The sequence below is a fragment of the Sarcophilus harrisii genome, chromosome 5, assembly GCF_902635505.1.
Source record: "Sarcophilus harrisii chromosome 5, mSarHar1.11, whole genome shotgun sequence".
NCBI lineage: Eukaryota > Metazoa > Chordata > Mammalia > Dasyuromorphia > Dasyuridae > Sarcophilus > Sarcophilus harrisii.
The window spans coordinates 251,350,154-251,368,943 of record NC_045430.1 but is presented as its reverse complement, the minus strand read 5'-3'; the positions used below and the strand labels follow the sequence as shown (position 1 = coordinate 251,368,943).

Here is an 18,790-nt window from a genome sequence, read left to right as displayed (position 1 = left end):
CCAAATTGTTCTCCTGAATAGTTGAATCAGTGCACAATTCTACTAACAGTGCTTTAGTGTCCCAGTTTTCTAACAATTCTATCAACATCCAAAATTATTTTTTTTTCATATTTTGTCATAGGTGTGAGGTGGTACAGCAGAGTTCATTTAATTTGCATTTCTCTAATCAACAGTCATTTTAGAGTACTTTTTCATTTGACTATGAATAGCATTGATTTCTTGGTATAAAAACTACTTGTTGATATCTGTGACCATTTATCAATTGTATCTTTTACAAATTTGATCTTCAGTCTGCAGCGAAGTTGAAATTATAGGTAGATCAAAAGGATATGCTACAGCCAGTTTATACTGTGAGAACTCATTTTTAATCTTTCAGTGTGAGCATTTACATCGTATAGCCATTAGCGAACTACATACCAGAGCTTCATGATATTGTTTTGTTGATTTCTAGACTTAAGAAAGTGATGGAGAAAATGATAATAATGCAGATTAAAATTTAAAATGTGTCCTATGTACTTAGTTTTTTGAAAACTAGTTGTTAAACATTTACCAGCACATCCTTAAATGCTCTATGTACTAAAATACACGGTGGCCTCTAGCACAGTATTTTATATATTCTGAGGACACTGGATCTATGACTTATTTTTATAGATAACTGCAAAATTGTCATCTTTCTACCAATGCTATTTGGCACTTTTCCTGCCACTTATAGTATCAGAAAGTTTCAGGGAGAATTGAGAGGTGACTTGCTCCAGATCACACAGCCATTATGTTTTAGACACAGAACTTGAACATAGGTCTTTCTGACACTGGTAACAGCTCTCTAACTCCCTATATCACAGCTAGCTTTATACTGGACACAAAGCAAGAGCAAATATTCACTGGATATTGACTGAATCATCCTCAAATCTTAAGGAGAGATATACTCTCAGATCAATTGATGTAGTCTCTGCCTCCATTCATCTCTACATCATCCAAAAAGACTGTCAAGTCTCTGCCATTCTAAAAACTTACCTATATCCTTCCACTGGTCATTTAATAGTTCTTCAATTTAAAAACATTTCCTCTCACTTTTTCCTTTGTTGGAAGAAGGGCAGAAGGTTAGTATTTGCCTCAGAAGAATCCTTCACATGCCTTAAACTCTACAGGAAAAAAATCATCCCTCTTCAAAAGTGCCTTTTAAGAAGCAAGGCAAACCATCCCTAATGCCTTTGACTGTTAACTTGTTAACACTCAAAGAAATAGCTCCAGATACCTCTTAAGACCTATAGGCTTCTCACACAGAGAACTCCCACAAGCCAGAAGTGACATACAAGATCACACTGAGCCACACTCAAAGATGATAATTATGATGTAAACTTGGGTTAATTGGACTTTTTTATTCGTCATCTTCATATTTGGCCAGCACTTAGCCAGTGTCTCAGAGCTCAGCACTATGAGCAGTATTTAGTAGGTGATTAGTACAATACATATTGACTTGATCAGTCCACCTTAGTACTGTGCAGTCCATCTTAGATTAGAAGTTGTCCAAGGACAGAGAGAATGTGTTTCTCACCTAATGCTGGGTGCTTCATCCCATACATTTAACATTTCCTGAGGACTCACAGATTTACAATAAGCAGTAAGTTATGGTAAGTGCTTGGTGTTTGGGGATTTCAGAGATAATTAGGTTTTGCCATTGTTCTTAGGCAGATTTCAGTTTAGTACATAGATAAACAGACACACAACTTTTGTGACACAAAGAACCTTGATAGGCTCCAAGAGATTTCTCACTTTTCTAGTTCATTGCCTATGCATTAGATGATTGAATAGAACCTTGGACCTGAGAAAGACAGGAATTCAAATCTAGCCTCGAACCCTTATTCAGCCCTTTATGCTTTGTCTGCCTCAGTTTCCTCAACTGTAAAATGGGGATAATTATAGTACTTACCTCCCATGGTTGTTGTGAGGATCAAATGAGATATTTTCAAAGCATTTTGAGGACTTAAAATTACCTGATTAAATGCTAGATACTGCCATTACTTTCATTTTTTAATACAACAAAAATTGCTACTCTAAAAATTCTTGTCCATCTAAGTCCTTTCCCTCTATCTTTAATCTCCTTGGGATACTCACCTAAGAGTAATATGTCTGGGTCAAAGGGTATGCACAATTTAGTGACTTTTTGGATATAGTTCCAAATTGTTTTCCATAATGACCAAACCAATCCTCAACCTACCAACAATACAATATTATGCCTATCTTCAGACATCCCTTCCAAAAATTGTTACTAGTCTGTCTTATTTGCCAAATAGGTGGGACCTCAAAGTTGTTTTTCATTTGAATTTCTATTCCCTCTGTCCATTTCCTGTTCCTGGAATACTCAATCTCCTCCATTACATCTACTGACCTCTCTTGTTTCCCTTAAGTCTCAACTAAAATCCCATTTTTAATTAGACATCTTCCACAATCCCTCTTAATTCCTGTTAATTATTTCCTCAATCTCCTATATATAGCTTGCTTGCTTTGAATATTCTCTCTTTCATTAGATTTTGAACTTTTTGAAAGCTGAGATTGTCTCTTGCCTCTTTTTGTATTGCCAGCATTTAGCACAGTGCCTGGCACATAGCATGCACTTAATGAATGTTTATTTATTGGTTAATTATAATTTGGATCATTTTTATACAGCTATTGATAGGTTGCATTTCTTCACATGAAAACTTACATTTGATCATTTCTGACCAGGAATGGACAAAATTCTTATACATTTGGATCAATTCCTTATGTCTCTTAAATAATAATTTTTCAAAGAAATTTGCTGGAAAGATTCTTTCCAAGTTAGTTATTTTGCTTCTGAACTATTCTATTTGCTTATGTAGAAACTTTTTGATTTTGTGTAATCAGAACTGATTGGTAAGCTCATTGTTATCTTTGTTTAGGCAAGAATTCTTCCAAGCCATAATGTAAAAAAAATTGCTTTCTATTGTCTTCTAATTTTTCATGATATCAGTTCTGCAATTTAGATCATGTATCTATTCGGAATTGATATGTTGCATAAGATGTCCATCTAAACCAATTTTTTTGTGAGACTTCTTTCCAGTTTTCTTAATGTTTGTCAAAGCAAGTCCTTATCACAATAGTTAGTAGTTAAGTCTTTAAATTTAGTTATTTTGGGGTTTAGATTATTTCCTTCCACTATTCTTAAACCTTTTACATATAGCTCTCTGTGGCTTCAGGACTCATGCACAAAAGACCTCTAGAGGGTTATAAAGACTTTTTTCCTTGTATCTTACAAGTGAGTCTCTTATTTCCAACTTTATATAAATTCATAATGGCCATCACTTAGCCACTCTGTCTCCCTCTTGGGCCAATTATTTCCTATAGGTTTAAGAGATCTATGACCTACAGAAGGGAAGATCACATGCTTTTTATAAACTATTCCTCTAGTTCCCATACTGAACCTTTGATAACTGAGTAGGATTATTCAAATTATCCTAAACTGCCTTTAGAACATCTATAAGTGGGAAGTGATTAGCTGCTCCCAAAACTCCTACCTGATGGTAACAGAAAGATTTGTAAACCATGGTGTTATAAATAGATGAATATAATTCAAATTAGAACACAATAAATGCATCAGAAAATAAAGTGTTATAGGCTCAAGTGAGGCAACAGAGATAAATGATCTTTGGAGATTAAGAAAATGATAATTTTTAAGGCTCCCTAGAAGGAAGGATAAACAAGTAGGAAATTGAAATCAAGACCTTTCTTTTAAAAGCGCAAAAACCTCATTCCCATAAGGAGGAAGATGGTATGTGGTCATATTCATGTAACTAAGTTATGTACTTGAATGCTAAATTTCCTAAAAAGATACACATATAGCAGTGACTAACACAAGTCTACAACAATAAGCAAATCTGCTACGCTGAAAATCTCCTCCCAAAAGAAACATTTTTAAGATGGCTGGTATTGCCCTTCATGACAAGTACAGCCTTTTTAGAAGTTAAAGAGATATTCTCATCCTAAAATTGGAGTGAAAGTTTTTGATACTGTCTTAATGAATAAGTATAAAATATCACTTTTACATACAAAGTACATATAAGAAAATCATTCTTTCCATTTGACTAACTGCCCAGTGGGGTCATCCCTTTCATGGGAAGGGAAAGTAAATGAATAATAACCTGGTTAAAGACCAGTGTACTACTCCTGGCCAATAATTAGATGAGATATATCCTGCATCTCTCGCTATTTGACATTATAATGGTGTGGTGTTTTTGACAGTCCAGGACTGCTAAGATTTAGATGACATAAAACATTATTCTGAAGATGGTTAGATTAGACCTATTAATTTCTTCTGACATTTTGGAGATTAAAAAAGAATTCTGTATTTCTTGAATTAATCATTTTTTTCCTTCTGAGTAGATAAACTGACCATAGAATACTCCAGAGTTGGAATCATGTGGTAATTGGTGAAGGATGTAGACTGTAAGATCCATTTGTTAGTATTGCATCTCATAATGTAAGGAAAATTATCCTAACATGTACCATCCACTCTTGCATAATTTATAAAAGGAAATATTTTGAGAGAGAACTATAAATAAATGATATGGCAGAATTTTTCAACAATCCATTGTACTAAGGGTTGAGGAGCGTGTTTTTCTGAATATTTATGATGGTTTAAATTCCTGGTATTTATTAGGTGTGGAAGGAACTGCATGAGGTTTAGACTCAGGGTGGGAAATGGAAATTTGGGAGGGTGGGGAATGCAGTGGGAGGGTCCAGCTTAGAATGGTAGGCTGAGAAGTCTGGCTTTTGTTTTGTAGGGAAGGTTTTGGAGAAGTTAGATAATATGTTGAAAGCAATCAGGAAGATTACTCTGGCAATATAGTCTAGAAGATGGACTATGGGAATCTGTAATGGACCAGTTTTAAGATACAAAAGTTTTTAACTAGGGACATGGAGATACACTAACATCTCCACATAATTTCCTAAAGTGATTTTTAAGTTTTAAAACACAAGCCAATCAAAAATAAATTAGATTTTAAAAGTCTTCATTATTTTTTTTTCTTTTTTACAACCAAATTGTTTTGTCTATTCTTTGCACTCCTGACATTGATTCACTTTTTTATTGATGATAAATCAATTTGTCAATTTGCTCAAGAATACTTGAAATCATTGGGTCTAACCTGAAAGGGTCCTCAGAAGCCATCTGGTCCATACCTGCCAAAGAAAATTTTTTATATATTCATCATGTTTGATTTGAAGACATCCAGTGAAAGGGAATCTACCACCTCCTGAGTGAGGCCATTCTAATTTGGGACAGTTCTAACAATTCAGAGGTTGCTGCTGCTGTTTTTCTTTTTTACCTCAAGTCGAAATCCACTTCACTGGAATTTTCATCTCCCACTCCACTTTTGCCCTCTGGGAACAAGTGGGACATTCTCCCTATACACCCTTCCCTACCCCCCTCTTCAAATACTCAAATATATCTATCACGTTCCCTCTATAATTCTCCTTCAGGTTCAATCCACCAGAGGTTTCTCTTAGGAAAAGTCAGCTCCCTAGAAATGAAAAAATCTTCAAGTTGAGAGATTTTATGACCAATAAAATTTCTCAGTGTGAGATAATAACAAAGGAAGATAATAATGATAACAGTGATAGAAAAGTGGGATAAGGAGATTTTCACATATTTCGTTTCTCTCCCAATTGGGTTTAACATCACATTTTCTTTGCCTATAACTCAGTATTTCAATTCCTTAGGCAGGTCTTTGAGAATTCTACCATTCCATACCCCAGATGCATTTCTAGGCTTATATCCCATTGTTTCTCTATATGAGGTCTCTGCTCAAGTCAAATTGGTTTATTTTCCATCTTTCAAAATATACTTATCATGTTCCCTATTCTTTTTCCTTTACCTATGCTATTCTCTCCATCTAACATCCCATCTCCTTCAGGTCAGTTCCAATGATCTTGTAATAAAGAGAGCCATCTATACCCAGAGAGAGGACAGTAGGACCCGAGTGTAGACCACAACATAATATTTTCAGTCTTTTTGTTGTTGGTTGCTTGCATTTTGGTTTCTTTATCATTTTTTACTTTTTGATCTGATTTTTCTTGTGCAGCAAGAAAATTATATAAATATATATGCATATATTCAATTTAACATGTTTAACATATTAGATTACTTGCCATCTAGGAGAGGGGATGGGAGATAAGGGATAGGAAATTTGCAACACAAGGTTTACACGGGTCAGTGTTGGAAAATTATCCATACATATGTTTTGAAAATAAAAAACTTTTAATTTGAAAAAAAGAAAAGAAAATCAAATCCTACCTCTTCCCCTTTTTTACACAATGAAATTCTATATGTCTTTCAGAGTTCAGTTTACCTCCTCCAGGAAGCCAAATTACAACTATTCCCTTCTCTGAAATTGAAAAGAGCTAATAGAAGAGGAAATTTGGAGAGAATTTGAATAATTCTTTCTCTAAAATTCCATAGTCTTCTCAAAAATCCTTCATAATCCTCCTTATTTCTTTTAATCTCTACTCCATGATTACCAAATTATATAGAAAATAATCTGTAGGGGGTTGTCACAATATTTTTCTTCCATCCAAGACTATCAGAGCACATTTTCTTCACAGGTTCTTTTTGAATTGTGTAATATGACAGGCTTTTAAACCAATTTGCCTTTCCCTATTTAAATGAGGAGAGGCGTCAAGTGTAGCAATCATTCAGAATTAAAGATGACAGCTTGAAGATATTTGTATTCACTCTTTGGTTTCAGCAACACCTACAAGGTTTTTGTAAAAAGGACATATTTGGGAGATAGAGGATGTGAAGAGGAACTATGGAACCAGCCAAGAAATCCAACCTGAACCAAAAAGGCAGAGAAACATGAAAAGACTTACATGAGGCAAGCAGATCTAGGAAAACCATATGAAAGGCTATGATAATGAAAATAGAAAGAGCCACCAATATAAAATACTTAAACATGAATATCGTCAACTTTTAAAGAAGAGGTTTCATCTCAAAAAAGAAATGTTAGAAGACCCTTCTCACAAGTCCTTTCAGAGGGATGTGTATATGTATATTTGCGTGTGTGCACTTGCACCTGTGTTGTGGGGCAGTAAAGGGGGAGGAGAAGGATTGGTCCAGGACTGAAGAACACTATATATGTTAGCTTTAAAAAAAAAAAACAATTAGATGGATTAATTGGGTTTTGCTGAATATTCCTTTCACTCCTTTCATTTTTCTTTAAAAAATAATGTTTATAAGGAATGATTCTCTAGTAGCAGGGGCAAAAGAAAAGAAATATAAAGGAAAATCTAGATGATGTAAAAACAAAAAAAATCAATAAAAATAAATTTCTAAAATGGTAGCCCCAAGTACAGAGCTCTCCTATAATATTTGAGCCCTTGGAACACTAAGAACTTTGAGCTCTGCAAATCCTGGGAAGGAGACTAGAAACAGAAAGAAGCTCTTAAGTGCTGGCTAGCCATATGGAATGGTCTACCAATGAGAAGATGGAAAAAGAGGGGTTCAGGGACCCCACTGTAAGGGCTAGAGGAAAACTGGGTCAATCCCAAGAAATGACTCAGGAAGTAGGAGGCTCCAACAGATGGCATAATTCAGGTAAAAAGAGGCAAGGGGGCAGTGGCCATCAACACAGATAAGCTGTTCCCAAGTCAAGAGTTCATAAGGCTGTCTATATTTATGTTTTCAATTTAAAAAAGCTCACAGTTTCTCCCTTCAATAGAAACTTTAATGAAACAATCTGTTCATGAGAAAAACTGGTCTTTATCTCAAAAAGAAAACATTCATGAGCTGGGAAGTTGTATATTTGTGTCTCAGTTTTAAAAACCATTTTGTCAAGACCGTGGCCAAACCATATTCTCTTTGTGAGAAGATCTGATCTCCGAACTATACTGGGGAACTTTTGCTTGTGAGGCTGATACCACAAGTCACGTCTAATGCAAGTAGTTTGAAGGATATTTTAAATTGAAGCAACAGGGAATGAGAGCAGAGGAAGAGGATGCTCACTCCAGCCCACCATCTGGTAACTTCCTATTTAATTTAATGGTTCTTTCTAAATGAGAATCTGTTCTTTCTATACTGCCAAAGGACTATAAGTACCACCAAACCCCTCTACATTCAGGACTCTAGGGTTATAGCCTCTATTACTCTGTCCTAGTTTCTTTCTATCCAGGCTTTCAAGTTCAGAAAGAAAAAAAATACAGGATCAGAAATGTTTTCTTTCAGTTTGTGTCTCTTTCTGGATAACAAATATCCTAAATTTCCAAATGTCATTATGAAAAGTAGCCCTGTGTTTTATTTGACCCAAATTTATCTCTTTCCTAATTTCATGATGAAACTCCCTGCCCACAAAACTATAATGTTATTATATAAAAACAATTTTAAAAGTTTGTTTTGATAGATTTTGGTTTTCTATCACCCAATTTTCCCAATGCATCCCTTCCCCTATGGCATCCAGGGAACCATTTCATATAACAAAGAAGAAAAAAAATCAAGGAAAAAACTAATTCAACAAAATTAGTCACTGCATGGAGAAAGTTTAGCATCATTCATAGTATTCACCACTTATAACACTTTTTTTGTTCCTCTGGGAACAATACTTTTCAATATCCAAGGAGTTTTCAGGAGCTAACTAATGCTTCCAGAAATCCTTAAGTGCTTCAAATTAGCACTTTCCAAACTGAATGAGGCAGCCTTTAAATGAGAGAAACTTTTGAAAAAAATCATCCCTGGTACCTATTCCCACTCTAGGAAAATTATTCCAAAAGGACATTTTCAAAGTTTTTTTTTTTTTTTTTTAAGAAAAGAAAATTATCTCAGTTTCCTCTCTCTGATACAAAACTTTACAGGACTGTAATCCCTCCCCCAGAACTGATTTTCACACTCAGAAAGAGCTTAGTATACTAAATTCTGAGCTGAGAAAAAAACCCCAGAAATAAATTAAGTGTTTAAAAGTAGACCATCCGGAGATAGTAATTCAAACATTTCTGAGCTCAGATGAGATAAAATATTGAATTAGCCTGCAATCTGACCCAAAGGACTTCCAGAGTTTCCAGAATGAGTGAGCTTCCTGTCACTCCTTTCATGATACTGCCAAACTATGGGAACACTGATTGGCAGGGGAGACACAGATGGAAAGTTAAGGTTATCAGCGTGTTTTTGCTGAGCTTTCTAGTCTTCAGATTAGAGAAAACTGAAAAATGGAACACACAAATCCCAAGCCTATTCAAAGCTTATAACATCTTCTACTAAAAGTACTGAAAAGAAGGAAGAAGAGGTTTAGGCAGTTACTCACGTGGGCGGCCCAAGATGATGACAGGAATTGAGTCCCTCATCCTCCCCGCCCCATCACTACCATATCTGTCCTTACATCTCAGAGATTACTTTGTGCTTTTCTTGTGTACAGCTGTTTTCAGTCATATCTGATTCTACATGATTCTACATAGGGTTCTCTTGACAGAGATAAAATGGTTTACCATTTCCTTCTCCATTTTCTTTCTCACTTTACAGATGAGGAAACTGAGGTAAGAAAGTTAAATGACTTGCCCAGGATCATATTAGCTAGTCAGTGTCTGAGGATGGACTTGAATTCTAGTAGTCTTAACTCTAGATCCAATAATTTTTATCCATTGGGACACCTAGCTGTGACTCCCCCCCTTTATGTAATTACCTATGTGCCTCTATTTAGGGATAGGAATTAGACATATGATATCAGAAAGCTAACTATCACCATTCCCAGATGAGAAAACTCCCTCTATCCATACAGATGGGAACTTTCACTACAATTTTGTCTTTGAAAATTGTCTTAAGAACTAATGTGAAATGCATGGGATTGCTTAAGCAGTGTATGTTGGAAACTGGATGAGAAGCAAGACTTTCTGGATTCTATGCCAAAAGAACTCTACTACCCAATTACCTAAAATATTACTCAGCATTGATTTTCTTGGATTCCTACAAGCATCAGATGATTAATGACCAATAAGCTTCCAAACCTCAGTGGGGTTGGGCTTCCAAGCATTAGAATTTTTGTGCTGTGATTGGGATAGGAGGAGACCATGGATCAAGAGTAAAACTCTATATTATCTTCTCTTCCTTCCCTTCTCACTAACATTCAGGCTCCAAATCATGGAATACACCCTCAGCTGCCCATTGGCATTTGTTCAGCCTAAGAACAATTCCGTTGCACAAGTGACCCCGTGCTAAAAAAGCTTCCAAGACTCTGTCTTTACTAGCCTGCTACCTGCCCACATCTCTGGGTGCTTTCTACAGCTGACAGAATCTTGGACTGGTGAATTGGTCTACTAAAACGTCTGACTTTGTGAATATTAACATCAGACTAGTTTATTTTCTGTGAAACCACAATGCAGTATGGGGGAAAGTAGGGAAGGGAAGAACCACTGCAGCTCTTGAATTCTGGGTTTTCTCTACACTCATGGTTCCATTTTCTGTTCTTCTAGAGAGGGTAGTGTGAGTATTGGTACGTTGCTATTTCCCTCATGTTATTCACTGGGACCAAGCGTGGTTCTGAAGTCAAGTCTCAGAGGGGAAGTGAATTGGCCTGAGAGTCGCTTCTGATTCTTCAAATGCAATTCAACCTCCCTTCCCACACCAGCCACTGAGCAAGACTGCCTAGACTAGAACAATTCCATAACAGTTGACATTCTTCTACCCAAAGCCTGCAGAGTGCAGTAATGGTTACAACTTGAAGTCACCACAACCTCTCTTTACTGTCTTATCACCCAGGTAAAGGTCTGTACCATTAGCACATTACCCCCATCTCCTTGATCTCAAAGTTTTGAGAAAGAAAATTAGTCAGTCTCTCTCACTCGCTCTTTTCTCACACACACACACACACACACACACACACACACACACACACACCTGCTGTTCTAGAATCTAGGATCAAAAAGATAAGTTAGACAACTTATACTAGGACTGTTTGCAAGGTTCAGGCCAATCTGTAGTCAATCTCAGCCTGATGGGATTCTTCCATTAATTCATCAAGATAGACTCCCATCTGTCCTACTCTTCCAGTCCAGGACCATATCCAAATCAGTAATTAACAAATACTTTTTTGTCAAGTGTCACTGGAGGAACTAGGATTTTTTTTTTAAACTGCAGAAGACAAAGCCTTAAAAAAAAGAATGATAATCTCTTTGCACAAAGCTAGTCATACCAAGACGCTCTCTCTGAGCATAAATATGTCATCTTCACTAAAAACAAAACCTGGGCTCAGATGGCAATGGAAAAGATGATGGCCACATAGGGGGAGGGTGAAGTCTTGTTTTCATATTGGGGAAAGAAGGAAAGAGGAGGAAAGGAGAAAACAGAGATGGGAAAGGAATGGAGAAGATATAAAAAGCAGAAGAGAGGAAAAGAGGGAAGCAAAAAAGAAATGAAAGAAAAAAGGAGAAAATAAAAAAGCAAAGGAGAAGAGGAAGGGAGAAGAAAAGCAGAGTGAAAGAGAAAGAGAGAAGAAAGGGGAAGGAAAAAGGGATAAAAAAGAGAGAAAAGAAAAAAGAAGAAAGAAGGAAGGAAAAATGAAAAGACAAAAAGGACAGGGGAGAGAAAAGGAAAGAAGAAAGAGGAAGGGCCTTAGGAAAGAAGAACAGAAAAAAGAAAAGGGACAGGGGAAAATAGAAAAGAAACAAGCTAATAGAATGAATCCTCTTTCTCCCAAGGTTCCTGGCACAAACATCATGAATATGCAAAGCAAGTTTGATTTCCTTTAGTGTAAAAACTCTCCAGCAGATCCAATAACTGATGTATAACTTAGTCGATGAGTACCCTCAGGAGTTACTTAATGGACAAAGCAGTTAAGTGAGTTGCTCAGGATCACACATCTAGGAAGCATAATGGGTAGGGCTTGAATCTAAGTCTAAGTAAAACTCTCTTTCTTCACTCTCACTGAGACTCTTATCACCCCCTAACACTCACAGGTGAGCCGAGGGATAGAGAAACACATACCATGGTTTTTTGACCCAAAGACTTTTCTCAGTTGTGGTCCATGATTTTAAACTTGTGGGCTGCTGCCACCAGGATGAATACAATTAGCAAGATACAGTTTCACATTATTCTTAAGGACCTCATCCTAAAGCATTCAGTCTAGAATGCACAATCTATACTTTTAGATGGATTTTTCACTTAGGATTATTCCAAGTGGTTTGATGGTATCTGAGGATCCTAAGACCATAGAATTTAAAGCTGAAAGTGATCACCCTCTCCAGCCTCTTCTGTCAGGTTAAGTTACACAGCCAGGACAGAGAACTACTAGGAATTTCAAAGATCCTCTATTTCTGAATCCTTTCACTGTTCTTTCTCACTCAAGGCATCCAGGCAAGAGATATTTTTCTAGCTACATTGTTTCATATTCAACTGAGTGTCAACTTTTTCCAAAATGAAAATAAATTATTCTTATTAAGAATGTGTGAAGGGGGAGGCAGAAAGCAAACATAAATTTTTCCCAAGTGGGATTTTGACGTGAAGCCACTTTGGAAACTTTGTTAAAACTGTTGGAGGTTCTTTATCGTCTGTCATGAGAAGTGTGAGCTCCCCAGCCACGGCGAGTCAGCAAAGTGTGAAAACAAAGTTTTATGAGGAAGGAGCTCACTTGTGATTTCTAGCTAGAGTGTTTTAACTTGACATTTTTTCCCCACTTCTGCCCATGCCTGCAATTGACAAATATCCCCAAAGTCACGTCCATCAGCTGGATTTTTCAAATTCCTGTGAATCTTTTTCTTAAATCATTTCTATGCTTCTTGACAGTGGAGTGTCCAAAGAATCAACAATAAATTTAAAAATGGAAACATTTCAAGATGATTTCTTGTTCGGACCCCACACCCTTCCTGCCCTATGTAGGAGAGTGACAGCTCCTTGTTGTTGTGTGCATGAAAGAGCTGGGAGAGCCTTAGAGACCCAATTCTCCCTCAACCCATTATATTAATCCCTGAATAGCTGGGACAGAACTGTTGCAATTCAACAACGCCGACTATGTGCTGGTTTTCTGCTAGGCAGTGGGAGCACAGAAACAAAAACTATGGAATACAGTTTGACTTCTACTAAGAGAAAGAAAATAGTGGGATCACCTCAACTGGACCTGTGCTCCTTCTTCCCTGAGAAAAGACAGCAGCTTAGAGAGATGTGAGCCCCTCACTCCCAATGGTTCTAATCACCCTCTTTCCTGCAAATGCCATGCAATCTCTTTGTGTGAATACAAGATTTGACCAAGTCCAATAAAAATCTCATCTACACTCTTCATCTGCATCAAGATTTGAATTCAGGTCTTCCTGATGCTAAATCCAGAATTTTATGGGCCAAACCACCTGGCTGCTTCCCATAGAAAGGGAGACATTGATCAGAAAGCCTTTTCAATCCCCACACCCACCTCTGCCAACATCATGAGTGTTTTCTGTATCTTAAAATTATATTCTATATACTTATCTATACAAAGGGTTGAATAGTTAGAAGTGATTTGGAGCTAGGAAGATATCGATTCTGGTTCTGTCTCTGACACACACATATTACCTGGGCAGGTAAATCACATTACCTTTCTCCACTCTAAGTAGCCAATTCAGACAATAAATTGCAAGTGAGCTGCCTTTCATTTTCAGCAGCATTTCCACACTGGGAATTCCCAACTCCAATGAAATGGAGTGATGGCAAGAGTAGAAAGTGGGCTGACTGGCATCCAAGGCATGATGTCATGGAAAGAATTGAGATTGGTGCCAGAGGACTTGGGTTCAACTTCTATCTTACTATCCAGCTATATAATGTTGGACAAATCATATTTACCTATTTGGGCTCCATTTTATAAGCTATAAAATGACAGTAGTTGGGACCAAATGAGATTCCTTCCAATTCTAAATCCTCTAAATGGTTTAGGGTCAGATGTTCATACTCCAAGTTAGGTTTATCAGAGATTACACAGTTAGGAAATTAGATTTGAACCTAGGATTTTTGTCTCCATCACCAGTGTTTACTCATCTACAGTCTGGTTCAAACCGATAAAAGGTGATTTTTAATATCTAGAGGCTGAATCTAAGCTGAAATATCTTAAATAAACAACTGAGAATGTTAGAGACCACTCAGAATTTTAGGTTAAAGTTCCCACTATAAAAATCAATTATGTAATACATGATACAAAATCTACAAATATAAATGCAGACTTTCACCGAGCCTTGACCTTAGAATCTGCAAAGATAATTACAATTCATCAGAAAACCAACTGGTCAGAGGTCTACTGGTGTCAATTCAAGTAGGTAAAAGAAATCATGGCTCACTCTTCTTTCTGTTTCTCTCCCAGGAACAAAGTTAATAAACTTATAGTACAAAAAGATATATAATGAATTTCAACTATCTGGAAGTAAGCCTCCATTCTATGGGTTATCAGTGATGGTCAAATGCCTACTAGAATCTAGCTAATTTCTCTGCCTTCCACCAAAGAGATGAGGTAAGAGAAGAAATTATCACAGACCAGCCGCAAAATGAGTCTTCCATCAAATTGCTCGAGTATTTGGGAATTTCTTGAGTGTTGGAGTATAGACATGTTAATAAATCTTATTATAAATTATTATGGTTTCAGTAACAATACATTATTATGACAAGGATAATATATTTCGAGAATGCTAATCAAATTCCTTACATCCCACACTAGTTCAACTGTATGTCCTTTAGCAAAGGAGAAATCTCCTCCCTTTTCAATCTGACCACATTCTAAAGCCCAATATAATTGCATTGGGGATTATGCTATTTTGAACTCTTACTGCAGCTTTTCCTCTCCTTTGGTGCAGAGGGCCAAGGAGTAACCATCCCCATCGAGACACTAAATTGCCAAAAACATATTATGCTAACAGCATGTATAGCAGATTCCCATTAAGTTACTCAAAGTGATAGCATGATAGACTAATTATGTTCTGTCCAGCTTTAGCTGTTTATCGCTCCATTTTGGGGACACACATTTTTGGATTCTGGAACATTCATATTTGTGTAGCAAAGAAACCATGTTCCAAAGAGTTCTTGTTGAATTCTTTTCTGGTATAGGAGCAACATCATGTAGTGTCTGCGTAATTCACTTGGTCTTTAGTGTATCCTACCTTGTACTATCATATATTATTATATGCAATTGGATCTAGGTTCTAAATAATTATTTCACTTGTTCATTTGACAAATCCAATTCAACCAAAAACCAACAGGCACCTGGCCTAAATCCTGACCACAAGAGTCCTTGACTTCGAGAAGCTTACCTTCACACAAAGCTGCACACAATTTAGTATGGTACAAGGTAAGGAGGGAAGGGGACAAAGCAGAGATACAGACTTGAGGAAGGAGAGAATACTTTGAGAATAGCTTTATGCTAGTTGCTGGGGAGAGAGTAAGGGATCAATAAATCCCTTTCTTCAAAGCGTACAAGGGAATGAGGGTTCTAAAGGCATGCGCTATATCTAGTTATCTCTTCATTCATCCAGAGAAATTAAATTCCTATGCATACTAAGTATTCTATTCATAATAATCATTCAGTGGACTGGGGCTGGACCTACAATGTCATTGGAGTAAGGAAATCTTTCTGCCCAGTGGAAGTGAGCATCTTTTCTGTATCTTAGAGTCTCAGAGAATAGCCCAAAGGGCTAAGAGGTAAAGAAATTTCCTCAGGGTCAGCTAACCAGTAAATGTCAAAGAACAAAAGACAAGACTTGAATCCAGGTCATCCTGGCTTTGAGTTTAGCCCACATTATCCACTCTGCCACTTGGGCTCTGAAGAGCTCATCATATACACAAGCCATGTTATCACAATATTCTATTGTATGTACTTTTAGCAGGTCCCAACTTAGACTCGGTTTTTTACAAGCTAAAGCCAGAGAAAGTCAAGCCGGACATCCACACAGGCATTCTCCTCCCCCTTTCCTGGAATACATACCTCAAACCACTGCCCGTGGGACTGCATTTTGAGGATGACACAGGGGTCTGGCTTCGAAAGGGCATCTCTGTCAGAAATACCCTTGCACGCTACCCGCAGCTCAACTTTTGTCAGGCAGGGACTATTAAAGATTCCCAGTGTATTGGCAGCTGATTCATAAATGTTGCTCATCTTCTTCATTCTGTTTCATGAAGGAAAAAATAGAGAAAGGGAGAGAGAAAAGATGTGTCAGTCAGAGTAAGCTTTGTCAAAGAAGGGAGAAATACTTTTAGTTACTCTTCAATCAATTGACTATTCAACAGGCAGTTCCAAATACTGGCAATATTTGTTATCTCACTTTCCACCCCAATGGTGCAGTTCCAGTTTAAAAAAAAAAACAAAAAACTGTGCAGGAGTTTTGGCTCAGAATTCTACTTCCATCTGATTTGCATCTATTTGCATATTAAACTCTAGAGTCTACAAAATAAAATTAATTAGTGCAGTAGAGTGCAAACTGTAATCTAGCTCCATATTAAGGTTGGAATGCACAAGAAATATTAACAATATCCAAGTTGCAATTCTTCCACGTTCTAGCCCTATGACCTTGGGAACATCATCGGATATCTCTGAACCCATTTCCTTATTTTTAAAATGGTAAAAACAATATTTGAAATGCCTCTTTCTGAGGACTGATAGGAGGACCCAATGAGTCAATGTATGTAATGTGCATGGTAATGATGAAGATGATGATAATCAGCATGTCAATGAGCTCATCCTCACGACAACCCTGAAACATAAATTCCCCTATCAGCTCCATTTTACAGAAGAGAACACTGAGGTAGACAGAGATCAAGTGACTTTAATTTAAACATAAAGGTTATCAATATCAGAGGCTGTTTGAATTCAAGTCTTCCTGTCTAGTTCTCTGTTCACTGCATAATCTAGTTGTCTAAATATACAGCACTATATAATTGCTATTGTCCCCAATTATTATTACCATTATTCTTTTCCCATGATACCTTTCATATCTGTCCCTTTTCTTCTACTCACATGGCCAACAACTGATCCAGGTTATCATGGTCTCTCTGGAATATTGCCAAAGGCTCCTAACTGGTTTTCCTGTCTCAAATTCTCCCTCCTGTCAATCCATCCTCCTTACAGTTGCTACACTTGTATCCCTAACAAGTCCAGGTCTGGCCACATCACTCCAAAGCTCAAGAAGTTTCAAGGACTTCCCATACTTGAAATCTAAGATACCAATTCCTCTATTTGGCTTTTTGAGACTTTATCAACCTGAATCTGATCTATCTTTTCCAGAATGTTGTCGATTCTACCCAGTGGGTGTTTCAGTGGTGTTTTTGTCATCCCCTATGTGCTTTTGCATTAACATAGGGATGTTCTCATGAATAGAATGTCCTCCCTCCTAATTTTCCCCTTTTGGAATCATTAGCTTTTTCAAGATCAGTTTAATTGCCACCTCCTAGCAGAAGTCTTGCCTGATTCCCCTCTCCCCCTCACATACTAATTTTGTGTTTATTTGTACTTATTTTTCTTATATATATTGTTTCTTCCAGTTGAATGTAAGCTCCTTGAAGGTAGGAATTGTTTTCATCATTATAGCATAGGGGTGAAAGAGCAGGTATTGAAGCCGAGAGGTCCTGGGTTCAAGTCTTGGGATCAGACAGGACATCAGACTGTATGAGGGAGACATGGGAGCAAAATAGTCAGAAACTGCAATTAAGTATTAAGATCAAGATCACTTATTGTTCTTGAGTTATTTCAGTCATATCCAACTCTTCATAACCCTGTTTGGGTTTTCTTGACAAAGATACATGGTGGTTTGCCGTTTCCTTTTCCAGTTCATTTTCCAGATGAGGAAACCGAGACAAGTAAAGTTAAATAATTTGCCCAGGATCACGTGGCTAGTGATTTGAACTCAGGTTTTCCAGACTCCAGACCTAGCACACTATCCACTTACCTTTCTATGGGATGTCCTTTCTAAATAATAAATCAATTAGCAAGGTCACCTGGGCAAGGTGACCTTGGGTAAATAACTTGACTTCTTAGTTTTCTAGAAAACTTGCTAAGATCTACGGTGCAAAGAAGGTGCTTGGCTGCATTAGAAGAAATTTCTTCACTGGAGAGCCCTCTATTATCAATACAATCACAGACCCGTTCCTATAGTTTTATATGCACAGCACGGGGCATCCAGCAAGCACTTAGGAAGGGCTTGTTAATTAGACAAGAACGATCCTCTGCGTTCCAGTCAATTACATCCCATCCCAGGCTGAGCCAATGGGAGGGGACAGGAGTCGACTGCTTAATGGGCATGAGCTGGAGCAGAGTTTCCTCTCTGTCTTGCCTGGAAGTGCTGCCTCAGGCCACTGACCTCCAACTTGGTCCTATTTGAGTTCCCTATTAAAGCCATCACTTTGGCATCTGACAAAGAGATTTCCTTTCTCACCCCTAGAAACTCATTATCTCTAGAAGCTTTGGGGTTGCTTCTCCCTGACCGTGACTCAGAGACCGGAAGGGGAAAGGTGAGGCTCCAGATGATGTGGGGGGACACAGTAGCATCTCACCCTGAAACCACAAATAAGCTCCTGAGATCAAGATAGTCAGGTCCCCTGCACTAAGGGTTTTACAAACATTATCTAATTCAGTCCCCCCCCCCAATAATCCTATGACAAAGGTGCTATTGTTTTCATCTCTGTCTTACATGTGAAGAAGTTGAAGCAAACAGAAGTTAAATGACTGTTCAAAGTCACACTGCTAGTAAGTGAAGCCAGATTTGAACAGTTCTCTACATCCACTGCACCACCTAGATGTGTTTAGCAAAACTTTAAAGCTCCCTAAGCCTCAGTATCCTTATATTTGTAAGGTGAAGG

General features: G+C 37.4%; 1 protein-coding gene across 1 annotated transcript in view; it reads right to left on the bottom strand.

Annotated features, from left to right (window-relative positions):
• The window catches only part of CPNE4 (copine 4), a 418,717-nt gene that overhangs the window by 278,293 nt on the left and 121,634 nt on the right, over nucleotides 1-18,790 (bottom strand). Inside the window, exon 2 of the mRNA XM_031940154.1 lies at nucleotides 15,924-16,104. Coding sequence (XP_031796014.1) covers nucleotides 15,924-16,103 — 180 coding nt within the window. The 5' untranslated portion in view covers nucleotide 16,104. The remainder of the gene's footprint in view (nucleotides 1-15,923; nucleotides 16,105-18,790) is intronic.